The sequence below is a fragment of the Mustela lutreola genome, chromosome 9 (assembly GCF_030435805.1).
Source record: "Mustela lutreola isolate mMusLut2 chromosome 9, mMusLut2.pri, whole genome shotgun sequence".
Taxonomy (NCBI): Eukaryota; Metazoa; Chordata; class Mammalia; order Carnivora; family Mustelidae; genus Mustela; species Mustela lutreola.
In genome coordinates this window covers 69,000,361-69,012,160 of record NC_081298.1, presented here as the reverse complement: position 1 = coordinate 69,012,160, position 11,800 = coordinate 69,000,361, and the positions used below count along the sequence as shown (strand labels likewise).

The following is an 11,800-nucleotide window of genomic DNA, read 5'->3' as shown; positions in this document are numbered from 1 at the left end:
ATTTTTATGAAAATAATGAACAAAACAGAACAGGGGACCTGAAGAGTCACTGGGAGAAGACCCTGAAAACTTACAGCTTCAAACATCAGAAGCTGTGAAAAAAATGCTGTAGATTTATGCTGTAGGTGAAACCCCCAAAACTCTAGTGACTAACTGCACACAGCTCTTGTTAATAAAGTGTTGGACATATACACATTATGAATAAAAAAAATACACAAAGTAACTTTTCATTTATTTATTCTGTCCTCTCAAATGTATTTAAAAAATAGCATTTTAGACACTGAATCACAAATACGCACAAAATAAAGTAGTGCCTGCTTGCTTCACAAAGGGTTTTCCCTTGATTCCTTCAACTGCTTTGCATAAAATTCAAAGCTTTCCTGTTAAGGAGACAAAAAGGGAGGGAAGTTACAGTTACCAGCAAGAACTCCTGGGACAAAACTCGAAAGTCATATAAAACAAAACAAAGCCCTCAAATGTTACAAAGTGCTGTAAACTGAGAGCAAAGACCGCCAGGCCCGTGGCAACTGCTCTCCCCTCAAGCCTCAGCACTCCTTTCTGTTCATGAAGTTGTAAGGGCCTGCTTAGCCAGAGCGAGCCATTTTGTTGTTTATGCAGTAAACTTAGATTGACCCCGCCCCCCTCAGAGGAACTTAGAAACAAGTCGGGGAAACCAGAAAAATACGACTGACCAGCCCCTGATAACGGAGCCCAGATACAAGGACGTGTCCGGCCAGGTGGAAACGTCCAATCAGTGAAAGCGCACGTATTACCTCCCTACCCGCCAAGGATGAGCCAAGCCAGGTGGAGACATCCAATCAGGAAAGCACCTCCCTAACCACCCAAGACTGTGGGCCCTGCCTTTTGGGCGCCAATTCTGACCAGAGTGATAGGCTAGTTCAAATTAACTACTATAGGGTAAATTGTAATTCAATTGGCCACCTGTGTGTGGCCAGGCTCAACCACATGGCCTTTACTCTATAAAAGTTAGTCTGTGAGGCTGGGAGGGGTCGCCTCTTTGCAAGAGACGGACGGCCCTGGCCGGTCAGCTTGATTCTCGATGCTTGGCGTGAAATAAAGCCCTGCTTAACTTTCGCTTTGTATCAGTCTCGTCCTTTTGTCCATGGACCCTTTCAAAGTCACTAGTTGAAGGGCTGCAAGTCCAGAGTGAAAACTTTACCAAGAGCCTCTGCTGTGTGTGCGCATGTGCAGGCAGGCCTTTACGCCTGGCTATGGGAGGCTCAAATAAACGTGTACTGACTCGCAGCTTAATGACACAATAAAAACGAATTTTGCATGAATGATTTCTCTTATTAAAATAGAACAGAACAAAACAAAATTTCCTGGGCAACTGATTAAAAATGGGCAGAGGATTTGAAGAGACATTTTTCCCTGGAAGACATCCAGATGGCAAAGAGATACATGAAAAGATGCTCAACACCACTCCTTACCACAGAAATGCAAATTAAAAACACAGCGAGGTAGGTAGCACCTCATATCTATCAGAATGGCTAGGATACAAAAGATAAGAAATAACAAGTGCTGGCAAGGATGTGGAGAAAAGGGAACCCTCCTGCACTGCTGGTGGGAATGTGAAGTGCAGCCACTGTGGAAACAGTATGGAGATTCCTCAAAAAACTAAAAAATGGAAAGAGCACATGATTCAGCAAGTCCACTAATGGATATCCACCAAAAGAAACCCCCCGCATGTTTACTGCAGTATTATTTACAGTAGCCAAGACATAGAAACAATTTAAGTGTGCATCAATGGATGAATAAAGAAAACGTGCTATGATATCCACAGAATATTATTCAGCCATAAAAAAACCTAAAATCTTGCCACCTACAACAACATGGATCGTCCTTGAGGACTTTAAGCAAAATGTAATAAATCATACACAAAAAGACAAATATCATGTATCTCACTTATGTAGGAATCTAAACAAAACAAAAATCAAAAATCAAATAAACAAAAAGCCCCAAGCTCACAGGTGGTAGAGAATAGACTGGGGGTTGCCTCAGGTGGGGGGCAAAAAGGATGGAGGGAGTCGAGAGGTATGAATTTCCAGTTATAAAATGATTAAGTCATTGGGATAGAATATGCAGCATGATGGCTCTAGTCAGTAACACTGTACTGCATATGGGAAAGTAGCTGGGAGAACATCTTGAATGTTCTCATCACAAGAAAAAAATCCGTAACGTGTGGTGATGGATGTTAATGGATTTACTGTGGTGATCCTTTTGCCATACACAAATACGGAATCATCACATTGCACACCTGAAACTATTAGAAGGTTATGTCAATTCTACCTCAATTAAAAAAAATAAAACAATCCAGGGAGCCTGGGTGGCTCAGTGGGGGTTAAAAAAATAAAACAATCCTTCCTCCATGAAAAAATAAAAACCAACTTGCATAAAATAAACAAGTAGTTCATGGGGAGACAATGAGCTTGGCTATTGAAATACAGGCCATTTTAAATCCTATTTCAAGTTGAAATGATGAGAGAACTGCCCCAAGGACATTTGATAAATCCATACCTATAGCTGAAGGTCTGAGACTGACCTTGTATTTCAAACCTCAGCCCCACGGGGCTATGTTCTCCCACAGCCAAACCTGCCGGCCAAATGCTCAGTTCCTGAAGCCCTCCTCTGAGGCTTCTTCACAGAGATCTAATCCTTATGTAATTAAGTATTCAACTTTTTTTTTTTTTAACACATTAATAGGAAGCATACATGAATCTGTAGAGTTATCTACCCCCCCTTAATTAAGAAATACTCACAGGGGGTTCGGTAAAGGGGACAGGCTCTCCAGCATTCTTCAGCAAAAATGCGTAACGCTTTAGAAACAGATTGTTCAATTTTACATTCCTTGCCATCAGATGTTCATATAGCGCTTTAGCAGATACAACATCCTTGTCTGAGACTGGAAAAAAGATATTAATCACAGATAAATCACTATAAATACCTTCCTCTTTTCCCAACAACAGTTAGCCATTCAGGGACTCCTGAATCCCTTTATTCCAAGACAAATGAATACTTAACTACTTTCAGCAAAAAGCCACATCCAGAGTCTACCAGCTCCCTCACTCCTCCCCACATCTCTCATTCAGCATTATTCAGGATAAAAGAGAAGGAAGATGACAAATGAGGCTATTAAAAGACCCGTAATAGTTAAAGTGACCACAAACCAAAGTCCTCAATCATGGAGTAAACACACACCATTCAACCCTCTTCTGCTTAAAACCACACTTGAAATCAAGCTGATTCAAGGACTGTTGTGGTGACGGTCTTATAAAATACGTGGAAATCTAGACCTCCATCGAGATACAGATCATCAACTAAACAATACCAAAAAGACTGGCAGTACATTCTGCTGTAAAATAAGCAAATATGAGGAACATATTTGGCTACTGTAACAAAAAATATTCTAAATACATTATCTGCATAAGAAAACTATACACATCGACCTAATATTAACAAGTTATACTAATATTTATTTCACTTCAATGACTGATGAAATAGCCCAGGGGCTAAATTCAGCTGGCTCTCTGGTCGTGGCTGCCGGTATGGGGATTTCACTTCCAGGTTTACCATTGAGATTACAAGGGCTCTACTAGCAATTACTGCTGGTAGTTCAACTCTTTAATTTCGCATTAAATTGTCAACACCAACAATCCCCTACCCTACAACAGTGCTGCAGGACCAATCCCAACTCTAGCAGCGCCAGGGCGAGCCCCCAATATGGATGCAAAAGAAGTCAATCCAAGGATCAATCCAACAAGCCAAGATCTCCCAAAAGGGAGCAAGCATGGATGCCTCATCAGTTCTCACTGGACTTCAACAGATGTCTGCTGTTTGGGTAAAGTCAATTTCCTGTCTATAGGAAAACTGGTACCTGTAGGGGCCAAAACCTTTCCTGCACCTTCATGGTCTCCTTGCTCCTCCCCATCCCAATTCCCAAGGGGGATTATACAATTTAGTTAGCAGTTTTATACTGTTTTGACACTATTTTATGGTTATTTACTCATTATTTAACATCTCCCAAACCCCCTAATGGAACTTTGAGAAGTTTTACAATTATTGCCTCTATTTTGAAATGTATCACTGTCCCCTCGTAAGGATGGAAAAGGGAGAACCAAGTTACTAATTCCGAATGTAGTTTGCTGTCCTGACAACAATAAAATCAATAAAGCAATACTTTGTTTATCCCTTGCCTCACATGAGCAAATCAGTGAGTGGCAGATGGACAGATGATCATAAGTAGGAAGCGAAATGCTCCCATTTATCTTGATTACCGAGAAAACTTTAGCCTGGCTTCCTTTTATGTGTGATGAGCTGGCAGTCGGGGTACAAACTGCTTAAAGACTGAAATTTCAAGTGTGATTTAAAGTAAAATCTTGGGGCCTGCCTTTTTTTTTTTTTTAAAGATTTTATTTATTTACTTGACAAACAGAGATTACAAGTAGGCAGAGAGGCAGGCAGACAGAGGGGAGGGGAAGCAGGCTCCCCACTGAGCACAGAGCCCAATGTAGGACTCGATCCCAGGACCCTGAGATCATGACCTGAGCTGAAAGCAGAGGCTTAACCCAATGAACCACCCAGGCGCCCCTTGGGGCCCACTTTTTAATTAAGGGGTCTGTTATTTCAAAAGTGTAGGCAGGTTGGAAGGGTACTGAAGGAGCAAGAAGGCAAGTCACGTGACAGTCTTAAATATGTACCTATTTCATGTTATGTTTCAGGTGGCCTTGGGGAGACTGGATTCCTTCCCCAGTATATACACCCAAGGGGACCTCCAAGTCTTTCCGGGAGCCTGGGGTCCTATTCAACATAACTGGGCCTTGCTGAAGATGCTCATGATACTTCTTTATGTTAAAGTTATATGCATAATTATATATTTTTCTTAAATATAGTTTTAAAACATTTTCTAAAGCTAAATCGATTATTCGTATCATAGTTCTCTGATATTTAGGATTACTGTCTTTGAGTGGAAGACTTAGTTGACTATACTACAAATATCTAAATCACTTAAATAAAAAGTCAGATTAAACTTATTACCATAGCTTTTCATGACTGAAGTATATGCTTCTTCCTTTTCAATTAATTCAGGAATCAATTCTAACAAAGATTTCAGAGTTGATGCCTAGTAAATTAAATATAGGAAATGTTAGCATAACTTGAAAGAAGAATGAAATAAAACACTGATATGTGGATACTATATCAGGAAATCTTCACAACTACAACACAACCATCTACTGAATTTAATAAACTTTTTTTCCTTCTGTATATTTTAATATTTACTATTCATTTAATAATTTACAGCTAAAACAAGCATTTTTCCAAAGTTAATGAAATTCCATTCACACTTCCATAAATATTTTTCCAAAATATCTTTTGTCAATTGGCAACCTTACCAAGGAAGTTACAAGATTCCAAAGAGTAGAAAGAGATATTATTAACTGTATCTTCAGGTGGCAAGATTTTTAAATAAAATGTGAAGAACTGGGTCAAACATTCTGAAGTTTTCCCTGCTTTGTATATACAGAAGATTTCCAGATCTCACTGGAATATTTACTCCATGACTTTCAGAGGTCATTTGGACACAACAATGGGTTTACTTCCAGTCGTGAATACAGACCTGCTAACCTAGTGATAACCAAACACACGATACTGCCAGATGAATCAAGGATGGATTTCATAAACCTTTATGCCATGTTCCCATCTCACGAAGGAAACATCTGGCTTACTTATTCTGTCAAACAGCTAGACACTGTAACTGCAATTTTTAAAAAATTCTAATTCACTTTTTACACATTTATTCAGTCAATCTATGTAAGTGGACCCGCATCTTTCCAGGACTTCCTACAATTCAGTCTCCCGGGAGGAATGTTCTCAGTAGATAGATTACTGTACGCTCCCTTTCCATCTCCCGAGCAAGTCAGTAGGCCTATGCCTAAATGCAGAGTGACAAGTGCTTTTTAGAATTCTTAATATTTTTTTATCTCAAATTTAAAAAAACAGTCTCTTTGAAAAGCTGCTTGCTGTAAATAAATATGAGTCAGAGATAAAAAGTTCAATTAGGTAAATAAAACACACACACACAAAACAGTGTGCTAGTGTGGGGGAAATTAAGGAGAACTAGACCTCTCAGATTGGAAACCGAAATGTTTCAGTCTCTCTAGTGCTTTTAGGTACGGCACTGAACCAAAGCTCTTAGGTGAAACTCAGTACACTGAACAAGACTGGCTTCTAGCATCCCTGATCTGCCAGTAAGTCAAGCACAGTACCTTTCCTGGTCTCTGAGAGCTCCTCATACAGAACACCAAGAAGATTGAAGTTTGTTCAGCAATTGCGCCACATCTCTAAAAATTGAAACATCATTCAGTCAATGAATGTTTTTGATAAACAAGTTAGACCAAGGTGAGTATTTCCAGTTAACAAAGTTCACAATAATACAGTAATATATCATGACCAATGGGAAGGACTAATCGTCAACCGGTTTTTGTATGGTAAGAAAACAGAAAACAAACGTGAGCTACTCTGAGCTTTTGTGAATTATGTCGCCCTTGGCGCTGCGAGTATAAAGTTTGTTTAAAAAGAAAAGGGAAAAATTAAACTAATGCTTCAACAACCACAGAATAAGGTTTAGGCCTGCAAAGAAAGAGGAAAAAAAGAAGCACTATTCCTCTCCAATTATTCTGCCAAGCATTCACAAGTGAGCTAGGGATCATAAGGTTAATTATACATTTAATAAGGTGTCAGGGAGATAACTGCTCGTTTCTTTATAAAAATTAAAATGTACAAAGCAAGTTCTCTTTAAAGTATAATTACCTACACTTATGCATACAAAAGGACTGATTTCAATCTCTCTATTTTATAAAAGGCTTTCATTGCAACAGACAGCCAGTGCTTGAGAAAGAGACAAAAGTTAAACTCAAAAAAAAAAGTTTATATGACAGACCAGATAAATCAAGTGTCTATCCAATCTTAGATGCTATAGTGAAATCAAATATGGCAAGACAATATTTTAGTTTACACTCATCACAGATGTCATTCTCTTAAGTTTCTCAAAGCACATAGTGCTTTCAAAGCTTTAAAACATTGTCAATACTAAAACGAATAGCATAAAAAGAACTTTTGGGGACACACAGAACATTTACATTATAAACTGATGTTTTCGACATCTTTGAATAAAGTATTCTTTGCTGCAGCAAGAATAATCTTTTACTGTTTGACAAGCAGGTAAAGGATGGATAAAGGGTTTATCAGCGGAAGCCTCCATCTACTGAAGGGATGACAACGAAAAGACCGCGGCTGCCGCATCAGCACACAGCTGTCACTGGGAGCCCCTGACAGGCCACTGTGTGAGTGCGGCTCCGAGGGCCCAGGCAGAAGCCCCACCGCCTCCCGGCCGAGGCTGCTATCAGCATGCACTCTAGCCAGCGTCCCCGACGATGATGGCTCAGGACAAGCTGGCAGATGAACCGTCAAGTGCCGCCTTCTAAAGAACCATGAAAATAGTGTGTTAAAATGGAACGAGGACGATCACGTGTATAATGAGAGATGCACAGCCCCTAGTAGGCACACTTCGAAATGTACACACCAAGATAAGGCCTCAGAGTTTATTTCTTTCAGATGCAACCTCTAACATTAAAGGCAGCAAGGTAAGACAATGGAAAAGATTCCGAGAATCCCTCTATAACATAAACTGCCTTTTCTGTTAAAAAAAGGGGGGGGGGTGAAGGAAGGAAGATGAGGGAAGAAAAAAAAAGGCAGGAGGGAATCAAATCAAACCAGACAAGAACATTCCCAATTAGCTGGAGTTTATCTCTGTCCAGGAACAAAAAGTGAAAAAGCCTTAGACACAAGCGCCGATTTCCACCTTTTACAAAACCATTCACATAGAGAAACTTCTCAAGAACTCCTTTTAAAAATGGTTTGGTTCTGTCCAACTAGATGGACTTTAAGGATCGAAACCAGAGCTCCAGCACAGGGGTGCAGTTTCACCCCACTTAACTACCACTGAATGTGCTTTGCAGCTCATACAAATGGAACTGAATCTAATACTATTTACTATCAGAAATTGGTCCCAGGCCTCATTCTGACACAGGGAGTCTACACAAACACAGCCGTTGGCGGGATCACGGTGACTGTTTGACTGCCACCTGCTGGGAAGGGCTCCCCAGCGGTGCCTGTTTGTGTACACTGCCAGTGGCAGCTCCGATCACCCACCGTTCTGTCGGCACTTGGCACAGCTTTATATTTAGTGCTGTTAAAATGGCATGAATGCAGTTGTCTCCTTCCCTGAAGATTGCTAATTTAACTGAGAGTGCGGGCCACAGAGACCTGCATTTGTCATTTAATGTGTCTGTGACACACAACTGAATAGAAAGCAAATTCAACTCTTACTAAACCTTGAATAAGGCACTGAGAATGTTTGAGTATTCAAGTGAGAAGCTGTACTTGAAAAGCAAACATTTCCTACTTTTTGTTTGCAAACTGTGTTGCCATGGTGATGCTCGGTCTTTAGAGCATTAGAGAAATTAAAGTAGGAAACCAAAGGAATGGTTTTGCATTACCTATCTGCACAGAAACATTTGTCTTTAAATCTGCCAGCAAAACACGTCTTCCCTCACTCCCCTTTAAACCACAGAGTGTTTCTAGCCTGGACTGGCATCTTTACTTATAATCCAGTCCTTGTCACGAGGCTGTGATCCACACTGCACATAAAAGTACTGGAAGCACCATGCATTTTACCCCACAACTAGGTCTAGTGATTTCTCAATTTACTTCTCACAAGCCCCAAGCCCCACTCCAGGTGTCATTACCTGTAGGAGAGCTCTGGCATCATCCACTTTGCCTGATTCCAGAAGCTGAAGGAAAAGATCAGTGACGGGTTTGTAAACTGCAAACTGATTGGCCAGTCTCTCTGCCATGATGCTTACTGAAAAAGTAACAGGTAAGAGAAAGCTTTTAACTCATCCACAAACGACATCAGGTCCAGCCTCACCAGAGAGAAAATGTGCTTCTGTGTTCTTTAGCAAGAACAGCTCACTTACTCTTTTCAACTGCTGGTTCCAACTGCTCCTCTATTACTTTTCTGAATAAGTATGCCAAGCCAAAGTACTGGGGTTCCACAGTTCGATTCTCTGAAGTAAGCATATTCTCAATGTTTTCTATTGCAACATCTATGTTATTGCTGCAAGACAGAGTAACATATATTGTTAAAAAAAAAAAAGTCTCTGCTTTTGTATTAATATTGCGGGTAGTTTTAGCATGAGAACTTACTTTGAGATTCACATATACAAATACTTTAGGATGAAATGGAAATATAAATACGACTAACCAGATAAAAACCACTATGAAATTGGAATCAATCACATGGAGGTGGCAAAGACAATCACTAGGCAGTTCATGCTACAATAATTGAAATAGCTACTTTTGGTAAAACACTGCTCTGAAGACAAGACTAAACACTTAACATATAGAAGAATCAATGACAATAACTTAAGAAAACAGCTTAAATATCTAATTTGATTTTGCAGCTCTCTGGGTATAAAATGAAAACTTATTTAAGAGCTATAACTTTGGCTTTATGACCTACAACTGCTCCCTACTATATGAGGTGAAGATCACGTATAACACTTCAGGATTCCTAAAGATGCTAATGATGTCTTCAAAGGTCTACTTGCAGGTCTTTCAACCACAGTCACATGAATTTGTTTTTGTTGGTTATCACACAACATTTGAAAAATAATCCATTTACACTTAAATTCTCGGAAAAAGGTATCTTTACAGTTTACATTAAAAAAATCAATGACATTAATCTCACAAAACAAACTGAGGATTGCTGGGGGGAGGGGCGTTGGGAGATGGGTGTGGGGTTATGGACATTGGGGAGGGTATGTGCTTTGGTGAGTGCTGTGAAGTGTGTAAACCTGGCGATTCACAGACCTGTACCCCTGGGGATAAAAATATGTTTATAAAAAATAAAAAATTAAAAAAAAATCAATGACATAGCTTTACATAACAAGTTATGATAAAAATGATCTGCATGATTAGGTTTCTGGTTAAGGTACTCCTTGATATATACTTTACAGTTATGATACGCCACTCTGAAGCCAAATAATCAATTTTGTTGGAATTCTTACCTAACACATAAGAATTCTCTAATAAAAAATGAATACCCTGTTATAATACATTTTTCTTATGGGTTTTAGTGAGATAATTATTTAATAGTGAATAAAAACACATTCTCCATATCATATAAAATTGTTTAATATGGTAACATTCTAAAATTCATCCAGCTCTTCTTACTCGGATAACTTCCCTAATCTTCTGGCTTAACAGATCTACATTTTCTTATTAAGGGAAAAATTTAAAGTTCTATCTGGAGGGAAACAGTTTTAAAAGGGAAAAAAATAAAACTTCTCAGCCCAGAGAAATGGAAACAAACAAAACCCCCCACAAAAACAAACTAATAAATTTTAATGATCAAACCCATTAGCTGCATGTGAGGTTAACTACTAAAGAACACCTAAAAGCATGAAGAGTGTCAATTTCATAATCATCCCATGAATCTTTAACTTGGGCAATGTACTCTACTAGCCAGGCTAATAAAAATCAAGTATTTATTTATTTCTATACAGTGGAAAGTCTATGCAAGGAATCTACAGATGGTAGTAAGAGAATCGCCTCTAAACACCTTTTTATGGATATGTGTTGACAGGCGGGGAAGGGTAGGACGGTGGGGAAAACAGACATGCACATTTTTAACAAGCTTGTGTGTGCCTCTGCTTCCACAATGTTCTGGTAGAGCATCACCCTCAAGTGTTGCTGACAATGAAATTAATTCATTTTCCACATTTGTGTCAGTATTCAACAACAGGGGCCTGACACGTATGAGTGAGAAAAGTTATCAACCATGGAAAAAGTTTCATGGATTTAAAATTTTGATAAATGTCATTTCAAGGTCTAATTTAAAGCTAAAACACATTTCACAACATATAATTATTCCCTAATAGTTAGAGAACAACCAGCAACTGGCATCAATTATTTCCTCTGCAATTGATATGGTTTCTAACAGCCTAAGAAAGGTTTTATTTTTTTTTTTTTTTTTTTTTTTTTTTTTTTTTTTTTTTGTTAAAGATTTTTTATTTATTTATTTGACAGAGAGAAATTACAAGTAAGCAGAGAGGCAGGCAGAGAGAGGAGGAAGCAGGCTCCCTGCTGAGCAGAGAGCCCGATGCGGGACTCGATCCCAGGACCCTGAGATCATGACCTGAGCCGAAGGCAGCGGCTTAACCCACTGAGCCACCCAGGCGCCCTAAGAAAGGTTTTAAAAGGTGGTATTTGAGATAATGCTCCTTCCAGTATCCGACAAAGGAAAAGTTGAAAATACTCACTTCTTTATTTGTGCCAAAGCAATATTATTGATGAAAACCATATTTGAAAGTCCAATTGAATGTTCGAGTCCATCTACCATCTTCTGAATCGCCTGAATGCTTTCTACATCACCCTTCAAGGCACATGCCTGAATAAGGCGGGTCACTGCCAGTCTAGAAGGTATCTGCTCCAGATCCAAGGCTGCTTTTAGTGTTGTTAGAGCCTCTACAAAGAAGAGCAGGTGACAGAGTTTTTCTTTTATGAACTATACTGCCTAATGCATTTTGAAAACTAGCTCTTAAATATGAACACCAAATGGCTACACAAAAAGCTATGAATAATTTATTCTAGATTACAGAAAATATTAATACTTTATGATAAAACTAAAAAAAAATAATGATTTATTTGAGTATAAAAT

General features: G+C 39.0%; 1 protein-coding gene across 1 annotated transcript in view; it reads right to left on the bottom strand.

Annotated features, from left to right (window-relative positions):
- Window positions 1–220: 220 nt before the first annotated feature.
- Window positions 221–11,800, bottom strand: part of LRPPRC (leucine rich pentatricopeptide repeat containing) — a 105,076-nt gene continuing 93,496 nt past the window's right edge. The window contains exons 32-38 of the mRNA XM_059134604.1: window positions 11,403–11,607; window positions 9,057–9,196; window positions 8,826–8,941; window positions 6,285–6,359; window positions 5,056–5,140; window positions 2,781–2,923; window positions 221–380 (exon numbers count right to left, since the gene is read on the bottom strand). Coding sequence (XP_058990587.1) covers window positions 324–380; window positions 2,781–2,923; window positions 5,056–5,140; window positions 6,285–6,359; window positions 8,826–8,941; window positions 9,057–9,196; window positions 11,403–11,607 — 821 coding nt within the window. The 3' untranslated portion in view covers window positions 221–323. The remainder of the gene's footprint in view (window positions 381–2,780; window positions 2,924–5,055; window positions 5,141–6,284; window positions 6,360–8,825; window positions 8,942–9,056; window positions 9,197–11,402; window positions 11,608–11,800) is intronic.